The 16,385-nt window shown below is 47.5% G+C and overlaps 1 protein-coding gene across 1 annotated transcript in view; it reads left to right on the forward strand.

Moving 5' to 3' along the window:
* The window catches only part of WDFY2 (WD repeat and FYVE domain containing 2), a 174,531-nt gene that overhangs the window by 137,891 nt on the left and 20,255 nt on the right, over positions 1–16,385 (forward strand). Inside the window, exons 6-7 of the mRNA XM_068984542.1 lie at positions 129–241; positions 12,164–12,290. Coding sequence (XP_068840643.1) covers positions 129–241; positions 12,164–12,290 — 240 coding nt within the window. The remainder of the gene's footprint in view (positions 1–128; positions 242–12,163; positions 12,291–16,385) is intronic.

Genomic DNA, 16,385 nt, shown 5'->3' on the forward strand with positions numbered 1-16,385 from the left:
TATCCAGGTTCTCCTCATGTGAGATTTGCACCTTTCTTTTACATTTATGTTTTTTTTGGTGGGAAGGTGGGGGGCGGTCAACCCATCCACTCACTTTTGAGAAACAATCCTTAATGCTTACATGATAGATTTGATGTTGAAACCCGGCACGTGTTCATTGGTGACCAGTCAGGCCAAGTAACCATCCTCAAACTGGAGCAAGAAAACTGCACCCTGGTCACAACATTCAGAGGACACACAGGTGGGATTGAAAGCGGACCCTCCAAGTGCTCCTCTCACACCGACCTGTCCCCTGCCGCGTGTTCTGATACTCACATGATGTGCTGTGAAAGTGACGAGGTACACCCTGGGCCTGTGTGATGGTAACACGTGATAGATGTAGCTGATTGCAGCATGATTCGGAAAGATGGAAGGTCAGAAATGTTCTCCATCAGTTTAAACAAAAGGGCAAACAGTCTGTTGCAGAAGTGGTGGTGATCTGGTTCTTTGTCATGTTATGCTGGAGAAAGCCGTGGTGGGCAGACATTAAATGAGACGTTGTTTGAGGCTGTCTGGCAACTGCAGGGACCCTGGAAGGACAGCTGCCTTGATCTGTACTTGCCCTCCTTGGAGCAAGAAGATGGTGTGGGGGACAGACTTCTACTTTAAGACAAGTGAAATGAAAAATAGATTTCTCACTGGTAGCTAGCCTACACAAAAAAGGAACAAGTTCCTCTTTAATTTTCCTTACTCGAGCTCTTTTCAAGACCCCCCTTTATGTTACTGGCCTGCTCAAGGTCATTTAAGCAGGGTGATAAACTGTATCCACACTTAGCCTTTGAAAGACTTGGGTAAACAATGACGATTAATTTTTTACTCATGTTTTAAACATGTGATGTTGACCCTGGAAAATGAATCATTGCCTGTCTGTAGTTCTTAGCAAGCTTTTGTGTCTTCTGCAGTTTACCAGCCCACTATTCAGGATAGAACAGAGTTAATATGAGTCTAGATGTCTTATAAGAACAAAAGTAGGTGAATGAGGATGTAAAATGGGATAGTACCCAGATCATAAGGGATTTCCTGAAGGGAAAAAGAGGAATGCTGTAAAAGAGAAGATTGAATCTAGGGGAAAGATTCATCAAAGATCATCTTAATTATCTGTGCCTTAGGGAGGAAGAACACACGGAAACCTCCCCTGTGGGTAGAACCCAGGTCTCTTCTGATTGGATTTCTCTTTTTAGCCACCTTCACTCTGACCTGACAGGGACCTGAAACTGCCCCATGCTGGGACTGTTTCCCCCCTGACCTCAGTCTCCGAACCTGTGGCTTCCCTAAGCCCTTTCTCCACCTGCGCTTGCTCTTGTCCTGATTGAGGAGTCCCGCTTTCGACCCCTCATTCCCCAGTGTCCTTGGGCCCATCTTTCCTTCTGTCCCCCTCGCTTCAGCTGTGCATTCCCCAGCATTCTCAGTTTGGGGATCCTTGTCCCCCCTCCTTGGTAAATGTCACCTGGGATTCAGACTGCGCCTGTCTCCTCGTGCACTCAGCCTCGGGGTCTGCCGGGGGTCACGGCCCGAGCCTCTGCCCACTGTCACCAGAGCCGTCCCTCCAGCCCAGACCCAGGAGCCGCCTCACAGCACCCGGCTCCATACGCGGGACACCCCTCCTCTCATCCCCTCGGCAGCTTTTTCAGACCTTCCCCACTCTCCCCAGACCTTGCTGAAAGAAAAACAAAGGTTATCAGAAGCTTTCTTAAAATGCTTGGTTCTTGACCATCCCATCTTCCCTCCACAGTAAGCCAACTTCCCCTCCTCCGCCTCCCCATCTCTTGCCCTCCTGCCTCGTGCTGTCCTTGGCCCCGGGCTCTTCTTTCTCAGGGTCTCCACACTGCAGGTTAATCCTTCAGTCTTCCTTTTGACCAACTCACTCTTTCTAAGTTACTAACATGGAAACTTTTTTTTGCTTCTGGGGAAAAAAACAACAACAACAAAACCCCTCTGATCTCATCTTAACAGCAGTGCTGCTTTTTTATTTTTTTAAGTTGCAGTGAAATGTGCACAACCTAAAATGGACCATTTTGACCATTAACATTTTTTTTTACCTTTTTTGGGGGGTGAGGAGGGCTTGGGCCATGCAGCTTGCAGTTCCCCGACCGGGGGAATCACTGGAAAGTCCCCACTTTGACCATTTTTAGGTGTGCAGTTCAGTGACAGTAAGTACCTTCACACTGTTGTGCAACCACCACCACCCAGAATATTCTTTATCTCGTGAAACAGAAACTGTGCCCATGAGGCGCCAACCCACTCCCTGCCCCAGCCCCTACCCCCAGGCCCTGGCAACCACCATCCTGCTGTCTGTCTCTCTGCATTTAGTGACTCCAGGCACCGCACATGAGGGGAAGCCTACAGTATCGGTTGTTTTGTGACCAGTCTGTTTCACTTAGCATAATACCTTCATGTTGTCGTGGATTCTTAAAAGACTATCATTTTCCCAGCTGCTTCACATTCTTCCCTCCCATTGGCTTTCCTGCCACCTGCAGTTTGGCTCGTCACTGTCACTCCGGTCACACTGCTGTCCCCGAGTGGGACAGTGGCCTGCTGGTTGCTGAATCCAGTGGACACGCTTTAAACTCTGTCCTACTTAACCTCTCGGTAGCGTTTGACATTGTGGCCATTCCTTCCTGCTGTGACTGCCCTCGTTTGGCTTCTGAAACATGTTCCCTCTCGGTTTGAAGCCTCTGACTGCACTCTCTCCTCTCCTTTGGGGTTGTTTGGGGGATTCTGCCGGGACCTCCTGGGCTCTCCCTGGTTGACCTTGGCCACTACTCCCAGTCACAGAACAAAAAGGCATAGTCATTGTCCTCAAATTCCTCTCCACCCAGTGAGTGAGACTGAAGCTAAACAGTGATTATAGTGCCTGTTGGCAGAGTTGGGGGAGCCACACCACGCATGTCCATGAATATGGAGTGGGCACCTCGCTGGCACGGGAGGGGGAGCTGGTCAGGGAAGGCCTCCCCAGGGGAGATGTGGCTTGGACCTAAGAACCTAGGGGAGGAGTGAGCGTTGAGTTCATGAAAGAGAAGGAAGAACAGTGCAGGCAGAGCAAACCAGCAGAGCCCAAGGCCTGGGGATCTGCAAAAGCCTGGTTCTCTTGGGAACTCCTATTAACTCTTTTGGCTGGAACACAGAGTGTGGATGGTGGGGGGAGGGAAGGGGGAGAAGGAAGCCAGAAAGGAAATGAGAGTCAGTTCAGATCACTGAGAGGGTTATCCTGACGTCAGGGAGAAATGGTTTTAAGTGAAGAAGTTAACCTGGTCAGATGCTTTTTTTGTATACTAATTTAAATAACACTATTCATAGTGTCCATAAAGTGAAACAACTCATGTGTTCATCGACTGATAAATGGAGAAACAGAACATAATATATCCATACAAGGGACCATTACTCAATAATACGAAGAAATTGTTGATATGTGCAATAATATGGGTAAACCCTGAAAGCATTCTGATAAGCCCAGAAGCTTCACCCCAAAACAGTAGCTTGATTTTCCCTCTCCCCACTCCCCATGCAAAGAAAACCGTTCCTTTGTTTTTTGCCTACTCTGGAATTTTCATATAACCTGATTGTATGTTAAAAGATTGCTCGCTGGAGACAGTGATATGATGGAAAAGCTGGTAGGAAACTTTCCTTCACAGTGTGTCCGCAATGATGGGAGAGCAGGGAGTCAGTGGACCCAAGGCAAAGTTTTAGGTGGTTAGCTCAGCAGGCATGGTGATGGACTGGAGAGTTCCCAGACTTGGTTTCGGCAAAGGTGGCTTTCAGCCCAAACTGCTGACCCTTTAGTAGTTAGATGTTGCCCAGAGCACTGATCTGAGGCCTCCGAGTTCAGAGTTGCTGCCTCCAGGTCAGAAAAGAGGCAAGCAGCTGCTTCTCACTGTGAGATGAGCCGGGGGGGGGGGGGGGGGGGGGTGGCCTGAGGGTTTGTTTCATGTCTTCCAAGTTGACCTCCCTGGTGGCTCAGATGGTAAAAGCGTCTGCTTACAATGCGGGAGACCCGGGTTTCATCCCTGGGTCGGGAAGATTCCCTGGAGAAGGAAATGGCAACCCACTCCAGTACTCTTGCCTGGAAAATCCCATGGATGGAGGAGCCTGGTAGGCTGCAGTCCATGGAGTCGCAGAGTCAGACACAACTGAGCAACTTCACTTTCACTTTTCTTTTCTTTCTTCCAAGTTAGTTCCATGGGCTTTCCGGGTAGCACTAGTGATTAAGAACCTGCCTGCCAGTACAAGAGACGTGAAAAACGTGGGTTGGATCCTTGGGTCAGGAAGATCCCCTGAAATAGGAAATGACAACGCACTCCAGTATTCTTGCCTGAAGAATCTCATGGGCACAGGAGCCTGGCGGACTATAGTCCATGGATTCGGAAAGAGTCAGACACAGCTGAGAACTTTGATATTGTATCTTATCTTTCTGAAAGAGGGCAAAATATTTTCACGTGATTTCACCATGAAGTATCTTAGAGGAAGAGAGGACATGGCCCAGAAAGGTCGTTCTCTAACCCAAAGGCAGATAAAGTTAGCAGGTCACGTTTCTTGTTGTTGTTTACTCACTAAGTCATGTCTGACTCTTTTCAACCCACTGGACTGTTTCCTGCCAGGCTTCTCTGCCCATAGGATTTCCCAGGCAAGAATACTGGAGTGCATTGCCATTTCCTTCTCCAGGGGGTCTTCCCAACCCAGGGATCAAACCCATGTCTGCTGTGTTGGCAGTCAGGTTCTTTACCGCTAAGCCACCAGGGAAACCCAGATCACATATCTAACTTATCATTATTCCTAGACAGTAGTACCTACCCAGTCTCTATCTCCTGTCTGGCTACAGCACTGCTGATTCATTTATAGGTAGTACAAGGGTGTCTGAGAGATTCCACGATGATTCGAGCATTGTGAAGCTCTTCCTATGTAATAAGTCCATCTGGGCCTTAGGAGGTCCCAAACTCAATCAGACACAATTGTGGACAAAGGGTCTGTGAATGGAGAATTAGCTTAATCACCTCATTCCTTTACCCCCCAAACAAAGATTTAAGATGAGCCCAGATTCATTAAAGACTGATCTTGGGGATCTAATCAGTACAGATTCAAACTCAGAAGCAGAGAAGTTCTTCAGTATGTGTACAGAGTCAGCCATTCATCCATCACTCTCCGTCACAGTGCAGACAGTCATATAAAAAATGTGAGTTAGTGATGGAATCTGCCTAATAGCCATACCTGAAGGCCAAAACATAGCATTTACTAACCCATGGGGATTTAGCAAACTGATTTTATGTTCTTACGCTCCCTCTGCTGGTTTTATGTCTGGAACTAAATGCCAACTATCATAGTTCTTTGATATTTCTTCAGAAATTAGAATATATTTCTACCAGGAAGTCATATACTGATTTGAACAAAGGGGAAAAAAAAATCAGATTTTGACCGTTGAAAATTAATAATATCCATAAAATCTTTTTTTTCTTCTAAGAAATTTTTTGGTTAGTACGAACATATTGGAAACAGGAGGGCTTGGATGTGAACCTGCCAAAGTACACTACTTAATGGAAAATGAAATACAGACTTGTTCACTGACTATTAGGAGAAGTCTTGAAAGTAATAGTTTAGCTAAACAAAAATAACTAAGACAAGAGCAGGCAAAGTTCAGTGCACATGTGCAGGTTCATATCATTAATTTGAAAGTTTAATTTTCATTTGCAATGGAGGCTTTCACACCCATAGACATGGATTTTCATCGAGAGTCAGTCAAGTCCTGGGATCTCCACGTGACAAGTGCTGCCACACATTGGTGAATAAACTCAGCCTAGTGCTTGCTCTGTTCAACTCCCGCTCATGCAGTGTGAACATTCAACCAATAATTGGAAATACAATGTTTGTAGCAAATGTTCTGAAGCCCCAGTGCTGCATATCGGCTGCTTTGGTAGCAGATAAGAAGAAAGTTTCCTCTCATCCAGAGAGTTAAAGGAAGGTTTCTGAGAAAAGTGGTGTTTAAACAAGACTGTAAGGAGACTGATCGCTCAGTTGGTAAGGAATCTGCCTGAAATGCAGGAGATCCTGGTTCGATTCCTGGGTCAGGAAGATCCGCTGGAGAAGGGATAGGCTACCCACTCCAGTATTCTTGAGCTTCCCTTGTGGTTCAGCTGGTAAAGAAACCACCTGCAATGCAGGAGACCTGGGTTCGATCCCTGGGTTGGAAAGATCCCCTGAAGAAGGGAACGGCTACCCACTCTAGTATTTTGGCCTGGAGAATTCCATGGACTGTATAGTCCATGGGGGTCACAAAGAGTCAGACACAATTGAACGACTTTAACTTCACTAAGGAGACTGGGTGGCGGGAACATTCCAGACCCCAGATGTATGAAGCCAGTTTGAAGCCCACAGTGGGTAAGTGTGAATGGAGCCCATTGGGCCCTGTGGATAGCCGGGCATGAGGGATACAGGGCAATCTTCCAGGAAATGTGACATCTTTCTCAGGCAGTGGAAAAACAGCGGTGGAGCTGAGGAAGGGTGGTGATGTGGTTTCCATGGTAACAGATGCTGTGGTAGCAGCGGGTGGGGGACTGAGTGGGGCCAAGAATGGATGAGAGGAGAGTGTTTAGAAGGAAGGCTACTGCTGGAGTGCGTGGATAGGGAGACCCCTGTCTGGACCAGAAGGACAGCGTTGGGCGTGGAGTGAAGAGCAGGCGTTCAGGTCTGTTTAGGAGAGAGGGGTCAGCAGCGCATGATGACTGATTGAGGGAGGTGTGGCTTCCCTGTTTCTGTCTGAAACATTCAGGTGGCCGGTGGTGCCATTTCTGGAAAATGGGAACGTTGGCGGTGACAGCAGGTTCAGGAGGGAATATCATGGTGCTCTAACCCGAACATGACAGAGTGGCACGCTGAGGAGGTGGCGGGGGGTCAGCTGGAGGTCCCCTTGTGGATCTCAGGACGGGGTGCAGCCTAGAGACAGAGCACATCCCCCTTTCCAGAAACTCCCACCACTTCAACCCGGAGGGAAGAGCAGTAACCGAAGGGTCCATACTTTATTCAAGGACTCCCTTGGATGGCTCTCCTGCAGCCGCGCTTCACCCACGCAGCCTCACTGAGCAGGTGCAATTGGGACCCTCATGGAGGGGTACCTGGTCACACTGGTAGACACACACCTGGCACTTCCGGGCCCTGACTTGTGACCCTCCACCTCGTCTGTAGCTTTTGAAAGATACGTTGTCAGCCTCCAAAAATTAGTTCCCTAAGCATTTGGTACCATGTATTTAATTTCTAAGCGTTTATACTCCGATCTGGTTCCACGGTTGGGAATCTCTTCTCACTAAATCAGAACGGTGAATAAAGTTTTATGTATAAAAGTGTTCATCTTAGCAAAATTTATAATAGTGAAAAGTTGAAAAATCTTAACAGTGATTGAAATAAGGTGCATCCACATGCTGGAATATTATGCAGACTTATGGGGTGCCCAGGTAGTCCAGGGGCTAGGACTCCGAGCTCCTGATGCAGGGGACCCAGGTTCGATCCCTGGTCAGGGAGCTAGATCCCACATGCCACCACTAAGACCCGGCACAGCCAAATAAGTAAAAAGACACTTGTCTCACCATTTAAAGAAAAAAATCCATTTATGAGAGTATATACTAGTATAGACAAAACCTTGACTTTTAAGAGTGGATTCATGTATGTTCAGTCATTGACGTCAGTCACGTTGTGGAGAGCCAAGGCGGGGAGAAGCATATAATAAAACACCGGTGGGGTGGGGGTGGGCCGACAGAAATCTGGAGTGAATACAATCACATGGAATAAATGATTCTTTTCAGTTAAAATATCAGACACTCCGGAAACCCACAACCACTGCAGTCTCGGTTCTCATTCTCCATCTTAGCTATGGATCACGAAGGACGAGGAGAAAGGTCTGGGTGTGGACATAGTGGGAGGGGTGTGTGTCTGCGCTGCTCGGGAAGGTGGACTCGCTGAGGGTGAGTCACTCTCCCTGCTGCCAGAGGTGTCAGGCGGAAAGCGCTGCTGCTCATCCGGAGGTCTGTCTGCCGATAGAGGCAGCGGTCTCCTCAGAAGGAAGCTCCCACCCCAAGGCTCTCCTGAAGCTTCTGTCCCGAGGGTTCATTGCTCTGATGCACTGTCCTCCCAGGCTCGCCTGCCATTCAGTTAATGGGCCAAGTGAGTAAACATTCACTGACCCTGTGCACTACACTTGCCTGACTCTTTGTGACCCTTTGGTCTGCAGCCCGCCAGGTTCCTCTGTCCATGGGATTTCTCAGGCAAGAATACTGGAGCTGGTTGCTATTTCATCCTCCAGGGGATCTTCCCAACCCTGGGACTGAACCCAGGTCTCCTGTGTCTCCTGAGTTGCAGGTGGATTCTTTACCCACTGAGCCACGTGCTGTGCTCGAAGACAAAGATATAGGAACGAAGTCTGCAGTGGGGACAGATTTGTAAACCAGCAGTTTGATCCAGTGGGTGATGACAGCAACAGAGCATGCGTTGTGTCTCACCTAGATAGGAGCGTCGGGGGAAAGCTTCCTGCAGGAGAGGGCGTCTGAGCTGCTCCTTGCAGAGGGTGGTAAAAGGTGGGACCTCTGCACTCCAGGCAGAGGGGGTAACCACGTCTTGTGAGAGAATGGCTCTGCCAAACACCCTGTGTGTGCATGTTTCATCCTCAGAACTAACAGTGTACATTTATGTTGGCGTAGAGTGTCTTGGGCTTCCCTGGTGGCTCAGATGGTAAAGAATCCGCCTGCAATGCAGGAAACCTGGGTTGGATCCCTGGGTTGGGAAGATCCCCTGGAGGAGGGCATGGCAAGCCACTCCAGTATTCTTGCCTGAAGAATCCCATGGGCAGAGGAGCCTGGAGGGCCACAGTCCAAGGAGCTGCAGAGTCAGATACGACTGAGTGACTCAGCACAGCAGAGAGTCTCTGATTGGATTTGATTATATCCATAGAGCTTAGCACAGTGCCTGCCTTATAGAAGATGCTCAGCACATGCCTGTTGAACTGATTTGAAGTGAATGCTGTGATTTTTTGATACAACTGATAAGCCAGCCTCCAAAAGAGATCCCGTTATAAGGCTGTTTACATAGAGATGGGATAGAGCACAAAGTGATTTTTTAATTTTATCTCCCCAGTTGCATCCTGTTTCCTGTCTTGCAGCTTTTCCTTCCTTCTTTCCCACTCATGTTAAAGCCTATGGTATAACACTCTGAGCCCTGGGAGGGTCTGAGGAACATGGTGTAACTTGCTTTAACCTGGTTATCTCTCTTCCTGCCTCCATTATCAAGAACTCCCCTCCCCCGCTCTCACTCCTTACAGCCTGATGTAATGTGGAAAAACCAGAGACTGATCTTATTTCTGAAATGTAGTTGATCTCATGATGGCTGCTGAGATAGCATGGGGACGTGGTGATCCCCGCTTCGGGCTGACTCAACGAAGGACGCCGTCACAGAGGTGGCCCAGATGAGGCCTCCTGCACTGCCGTCACAGCACGTGCTGCCTGAGCGTTTCCCGTGTCCTGGCTGCTGTCCATGCTAGGTGCTGCTGTGTGTTCACTCGGCTCTCGAAGGAGCAGATGAGCACGTGCGCCTCTGCTCCGCCATCTTGAACCAGTAACTCATTGAATCTTAACAAAAGTATTACCATCCCTCTTTTATGGATGAAGCTTCTGAGGCTCAGAGTATTAAAACAACATCCCCGAGGTGCTGTTATTTGAATCTAGAATCTGATTCCAGAGCCTTGGCACTTCTGATACTGGAAACAAACTTCAGTGCCTTCACCATCAACCATCCTTGTCCCACAGTCACCAACAAAGAAGGCCCGAGGGCCTGCTTCTCATAGCGCGGTGCTGGGCGGTGTTGGGGTGCACTGGGTAGGGGGAACTAATGCTGTCTATCACTTGGCACATAGAAAGCCCTATTTAAGTATTTCCACGTTTATTTGGACAGAACACACACAGCCCGGCCAGTGACGCCTTTAATTAAAGTTAAATAAGCCAGGTAGATTTCCCACTCACGTGACAGTCCAGTGCAAGCGTTCCTGTTCTTTTCTGTGTGGTGATTCAGGGTCCCAGGCTCCTTCCAGAATTTCTGTGTGCCCTGGGGTCTTGGAGTGCTCCGGGACAAGTTTAAAGAGACGAGGAAAAGGGCCATCTAAACCGCCCAGGCCCGGAATGGATGCGTATGACTTCCACATACTCTCTGGGCTCCCTTGCTGAGAACTGGTCACTTACTGGTCCCCTAGGTGCAAGAGGGGCTGGTACCTGGGTCCCTGCAGGACCACAGATTTCCAGGGAAAGCTGTATGTACAGAAGGGGGGACGTGGATTTCAGTAGACTGTTAGCTGACTCTGCCATGGATATCATGACAAAGTGAGTCACTTGAGTACAGTTGTGTGGGAATAAACATTTTGCACCATGGAATCCATATCCTGAAGTATTACATTCTCAGATACTGAAGGAAGGTTAAAAAGGAGGGGTATATGGCATTCGATAACAGGGAGAGAAGGCGAGTTATACAGGAGAAAATATTCAGCTTTCAAAGGCTTAAGTAAGCACAGCTGAGGAGTTCCAAATAACAAGATTTGTGGATACAAAAAAAAAAAAAGATTTCTTTTTCTTTTTTTACCCACTCTGTGCGGCATGTGGGATCTTAGTTCCCCCAAGCAGGGATCAACCCATGCGGGAAGCTCAGTCTTAACCACTGGACACCAGGGAAGTCCCGAAATAAGATGTTTGTGTCTTCATTCATCTGCTCCTTCGTCCTTTCAACAGATACCACCAGAGCCTGCCTGCTGCTGGCTCTGTGCTTATTGTGGAGGCGGAGGCGGGGGCGGGGGTGGGGGGGTGGGGGGGAGGTGATGGGAGATACAGAGGGTGGTCAGCACAGGTGTGCTGCTGGGAGTGGTGTGTGTTCTTACAGGGACAAGAATACATACAAGCGGCTTGTTGTGCAGGTACCGGAAGAAGCTATTAAGCATAATCTAGATAGTGGGGTTTTTTTCTTTTTTTTCCTTTCGATCTTGGAAAAATATCTCCTGAGACATTACATGAGAGAAACTTTCCTAAAAGCTTTTAGAGTGCAGTACTTCATTAGAACAGATTGATGATCTAAAGAAAATGTCAGATTCCAATAAATAAGAAGCAATTGTATGTTCTTTTGAGAATATAATGTTTTTCAATAAAAATGAGTTTAAAAAATGAGTCTCATATTTCTGAAGTATTCATAAGCTATGTGCTCATCTTATCCAGAAGAAGTTGCTATTGTTCTTAGTACGCAAGGAGTTTGATTTATGATGGGAACTGCCGAGGAAAAAGATGTGTTGTAATATTTTATAGCCACACCCCTGGAGCGATGCTAATAGATAGCCATCTGTGCTACAGTGTGCGGAGCAGCCCTGTGTGACTGGCCCAGTCACCCTCTCTGCACCCGTGTGCAGCAGGTAGTGGTTAAGCGGATATTAGCATCAGTATTAGTGGTGGTCATTGTATTACCATCGTCCCCAGTTTACAGAGGAGGAAACTGTCACTTGAAGATGTAAGTAATCTTCCCAGAACCTATAATTTTAAATTCCCCAGGAGAGAAAATACATTTTAAATTCTGTCTAGCAACATCTATATTCAAGAATTTTAACACAAAAATATCATGGTAATAAACCATACTCCAATAAAAATTAATTTAAAAAGGAAAAGAAAAAAATCATTGCATTTTTAAATTAAAGAATGAAAAATCTAATTGAATTTTTTAAAACCCCATTTACTTCTCATCTCCTGTTGGCGGGGTGAGGGGTAGACAACAGCAGCTTGAAAAAATTTGGTTAATATTTCCGGACAGTGCAATATTTTCCATGCTTAGAACCATGTCTTTTTTTTTTTTTTTTAAGGTCAATTAATTGCCTTTTTCATTTCCCTTTAGTCTTTACAGTGTTTGATTTTATGGAACATTAAGTTTGGGGGGAAAAATGCACAAAGCATGGGACTTTTATTCTTGGGACCAATTTTTTTTTTTTCTCTCTCATTGGGGACTTGTTCTTTTCAACAAAAGTGTTTTACGTGCCAGGAACTGCCCTAGATCTGAACTCCCTCGCTCTCACGACTCATCCGTGAATAGCGTTGTCACTTTGTGACTAATGGCCAGCTCTCTTTCCTCTCAGGTGGGGTGACTGCTCTCTGCTGGGACCCTGTCCAGCGGGTGTTGTTCTCGGGGAGCTCCGATCACTCCGTCATCATGTGGGACATCGGTGGGAGAAAAGGAACAGCCATTGAGCTCCAAGGACACAAGTAAGGCTGCTGGTGCTTTTTTATCTTATTTTATGCTTTTGTTTCTGGCTGTGCTTCTCGGCTCACAGGATCTGAGTTCCCCAACCAGGGATGGAACGTGCACCCTCAGCAGTGAAAGCTCGTAGTCCCAACCACTGAACCACCGCCAGGGGATTCCCTGCTGCATGTTTTTACAAAGAACTTTGGGAAGACTCCGGGCTGAAAGCTAGAACAGAGGCATGCAAGCCAGTCTCCGTGCCCAGAGCTGAGCGTGGGAGTAACATGGCAGGGACGCAAATGGCCACTTTGATTTATATCTGTACGGAAATATGTTTATTTATTTATACCCTGTTTTAGTTCACAGAGGATTTGAGAGTGCTTACCAAAAAGCCATAAAAAAAAAATAATGCCAGCAAAGAAGTAAAAGGTAAAAAGGAGAACCAGAGAGAAGACCATAAGAGTAAATGTTTGAGAGGAAGGGCAAAAAAAGAGCTTCAAAATGCAAGCCACGAAGTCCTACAGAATTTCTGTAATTGAGTTCAAATGTGGCTGCAAGATTACTGGCAACTGAAGGAGAAAGGGAGCGATAATATCCTCACCTAGTACATTCTGTCCTTCCCCAGACAGTTACTGAGAACTCGCCTTAATTCATATCAGACTGTTCTTCCTTAAGGGGTGGATTTCAGGAGGCCGAGGGGAACAGCAGAGAAAAGCTTAGTGCTGTTCCTGGGAGCAGTTCTCACACTTCGCCTGCACAAGGAATCACTGAGGACACTGCGAAGTAGAAGCCTCGGCCCCGTCCTCTGAGATCCTCACTGGTCTGGAGCTAAGGGCGTCGTGTCATCACAAGCTTCCTGCGCAACTCTCTTGGGGACCCTTGGACCTCACTGATTCATCCTGCTTGTGCCGCCCACAGTGCCTGGAGGCCAAGTCTGATCCTGTGGCTGGAAAGAATCTTCTATCTGCTTTAGAACTCTAAAGCTAATCCGAATTGTTTTTAACTTTTAAAGTTTCCAGACATATTAAAGATGACTCTAATATCAACTTCCCTGAGCTGGCTGGTTTTAAGCGGCATTAGCTCTGCCTACAGATCTGTCTGGAAACACTAGCTTAAAAAACTTCTCCTGTGGCAGTCCAGTGGTTAAGACTTCACCTTCCAACGCCAGGGCTGCAGGTTCTATCCCTGGTTAAGGGGATGAGATACCGCATGCCTCATGGCCAAAAAGCCAAAGCATTAAAACAGAAGCAGTATTGTAACAAATTCAGTAAGGACTTTAAAAATGCTCCCCATCAAAAAAAAAAAAAAAACTCTTAAAAGCAAACAAACTTCTCCTAAGTAGTTAAATTTATGGTTTGGAGTTATTAAATATGAGCTAATTCGATTTGGGGCTTCCCATGTTGTCCAGTGGTAAAGAATCCACCTACCAATGCCAGGAGCCGCAGGTTTGATCCCTTAGCCTGGAAGATCCCCTGGGGTAGGAAATGGCAACCCACTCCAGTATTCCTGCCTGGAGAATCCCATGGACCGAGGAGCCTGGCAGGCTACAGTCCGTGGGATCACAAAGAGTCAGACACGAATGAGCACACACAGACACAGTTCAACTTTAGAGGGCCTACGCACAGACCATTATCTTTTTGTGTTAGAGTTCAGTTTTAGAGACGTAGCTATTAAGCCCTCCTCTCCCACATGAGAGAACAGATCAGTTGTCTGGGACTACACCTGGCTTGTTGAGCCACTGGGACCTCAGTATCAGGTCGTTAAAGGAACTGTTCCCTTCTGTTTCTCTCCATGACAAAGGGACACATATAGAGGTCACATAGAAGGAATTGACGTCATCCATGTAAGCGAAGAGAAAGAAGAGCCAAATACAGCCCTGCCTCACAGTGGGTTTAGTCGCAGTGGACTCTCTGAGACGCCCACGGAAGAATACTGGAGTGGGTTGCCATTCCCTTCTCGAGGGCATCTTCCCCACCCAGGGACTGAACCCGAGTCTCCTGTGTCTCCTGCATTGTCAGGCAGGTCCTTTACCTCTGTGCCACCTGGGAAGCCTTGTCTCACAACACACGGTTATTATTTAATCTGCCAAGAAATTCCTGCAACTTGGGCTCCTTCAGAGAAATGAAATACAGGCTTAGAATGAAGATCAGTAATGCTTGTTGGACTCATTCAGATTAGCTCATAACTAGCTTTATTTTTATGCAGTGGTTCATAAAGACTGCTGGCAGGGCGAGGGTCAGTTCTCACCACCAGCATTTCTGGGTGTGGCATGTCCCCAGGCAACACGTGCTGGGAAACCTTCCAGTTGGGTAAGAAAGGAAAAGGTTATCAAGTGGAGATAGAGTCTCTCAGTCCCGGAAGAATGAAACCTAAACGAATAGGTCTTCCAGTTTCTAAGACATGCTGGCTTGGACTTTGAGCAAATGAAGCCGACTATCCTTGGAGTCCACCCTGACGTCCATCCTGGAGTCCACCCTGATAGGATATCACACCTTGGTGGGGCGGGCAGGCTGGTGAGATCCAGAGCTGCCAGGCAGAAGTGCCTTGAACAGGAAAGGGAAGGCCTTGACCTGGTGTTTATTTAATTTAAATTTAGTAATAAGGTGAAGTGTGTGAGGGGCTCCTTGTCACCGGTCGCCTCAAAGGGGTTACCCTGTTGTCACCGAAGCAGGCGAGATGAGCTTCGTCAGTGTCACTGACTTCACTCTGTGAGAGCAGGTCTGACACCTGAGCCGGGGGGGAGGGGAGCGCTGGAACCACTGACAGGAGGGGGATGGGGTTCACAGAGAAGGGGCCAGGACGTGTGGCAGGAAGGATAAGGCCCACGTTCACAGCATCCATTCCTTTGCCCTGAAAATTGACCACTGGATTCATGTTCAGTGATTCTTGTGTTCGAGTAGCACCCAATATTTTGTCAAGGAGTTTTCAAAACACACAGACACTTCAGTTTAATCTTATAATAACCCTGTGAAAGAGGGAGGTCAGATACCTTTTTTTAAAAAATGAGAATATTGAGCTTGTGGGCTTCCCAGGTGGTGCTAATGGTAAAGAACCCATCTGCCAATGCAGGAGACATGAGACAGATTTGATCCCTGGGTCGGGAAGATCCCCTGGAGGAGGGCATGGCAACCCACTCCAGTACTCTTGCCTGGAGAATCCCATGGACAGAGGAACCTGGCAGGCTACAGTCCATAGGGTCACAAAGAGTCGGACACGACTGAGGTGGCTTACCACACATGCACGAATAGACTTCCATCCTCAAAGACCCCAAAGCTGGTAGCTTAGGACTCCCAGATCAGTCCAGTGGAGAAGGCTTCTGGAACCTTCTTTGTAGTCTGTGCTAGGCCCTGGGGGTGGGGGGCAGTGAACATTGAATAACATACGGTCCTCATCTTGCCCCACGGTGTTCTCTGTCACCCTTCTACTTCAGAAGGCAAAGACTTTCTGCTTAGGTCTGAGGCTGCCCCTTGCTCTCCTACAATTCCTCATTTCCCTACCTTCCCTCAGGGTGACCGTTGGCGGCCCGAGTTCCCGTTCATGGACCAAATCCTTGAGTTCGGGCACTGGGGAGAGCAGACGGAACCTGAGGCCCCCTGCCCCTTGTGGTGGGGAGACTCCCTTCCCCTCTTCTAGAAATGTCCAGGCGTGGTGTGGAGGGACAGCTCCCTGTGGCTTCCGTCCCGAGTTCTGAGCTTTCACACCATCCTTCTGTGGGGAAACGTGACATTTATATAGCCAGTTTGATTTGATGTGTAAAAAAATCCCATCAAAGCAGAGAGAGCTTTAGCACAAGTAAGTGATTGATGACAGTGAAAATGTCTCCAAGTCCAAGGGAAAAAAGCTAAGAAAGTAGACTTCTCCAGCACAGTATTATCTGCATTTGAAGCATTTTGGTACTTGTACTTCCTGGAGCAAGTGAAACATGAATTATGTGCAAGCTCTGTGGAAAGGAGGCAGAGACAAGGTTTTCCACTTTCAGGGACCAGTTACATTTTTTTGAGAATCAGTTACCAGTTAGATGGATGTGATCAAAGCATAAACCTGGACATGTATTGTCCCAGGCCCACTTTATCAAATCTGATCAGGAGACTTGGACTTTTTATATTCTTCCATAGTAG

This window comes from Capricornis sumatraensis, chromosome 12 (assembly GCF_032405125.1).
Source record: "Capricornis sumatraensis isolate serow.1 chromosome 12, serow.2, whole genome shotgun sequence".
NCBI classification, from domain to species: Eukaryota; Metazoa; Chordata; class Mammalia; order Artiodactyla; family Bovidae; genus Capricornis; species Capricornis sumatraensis.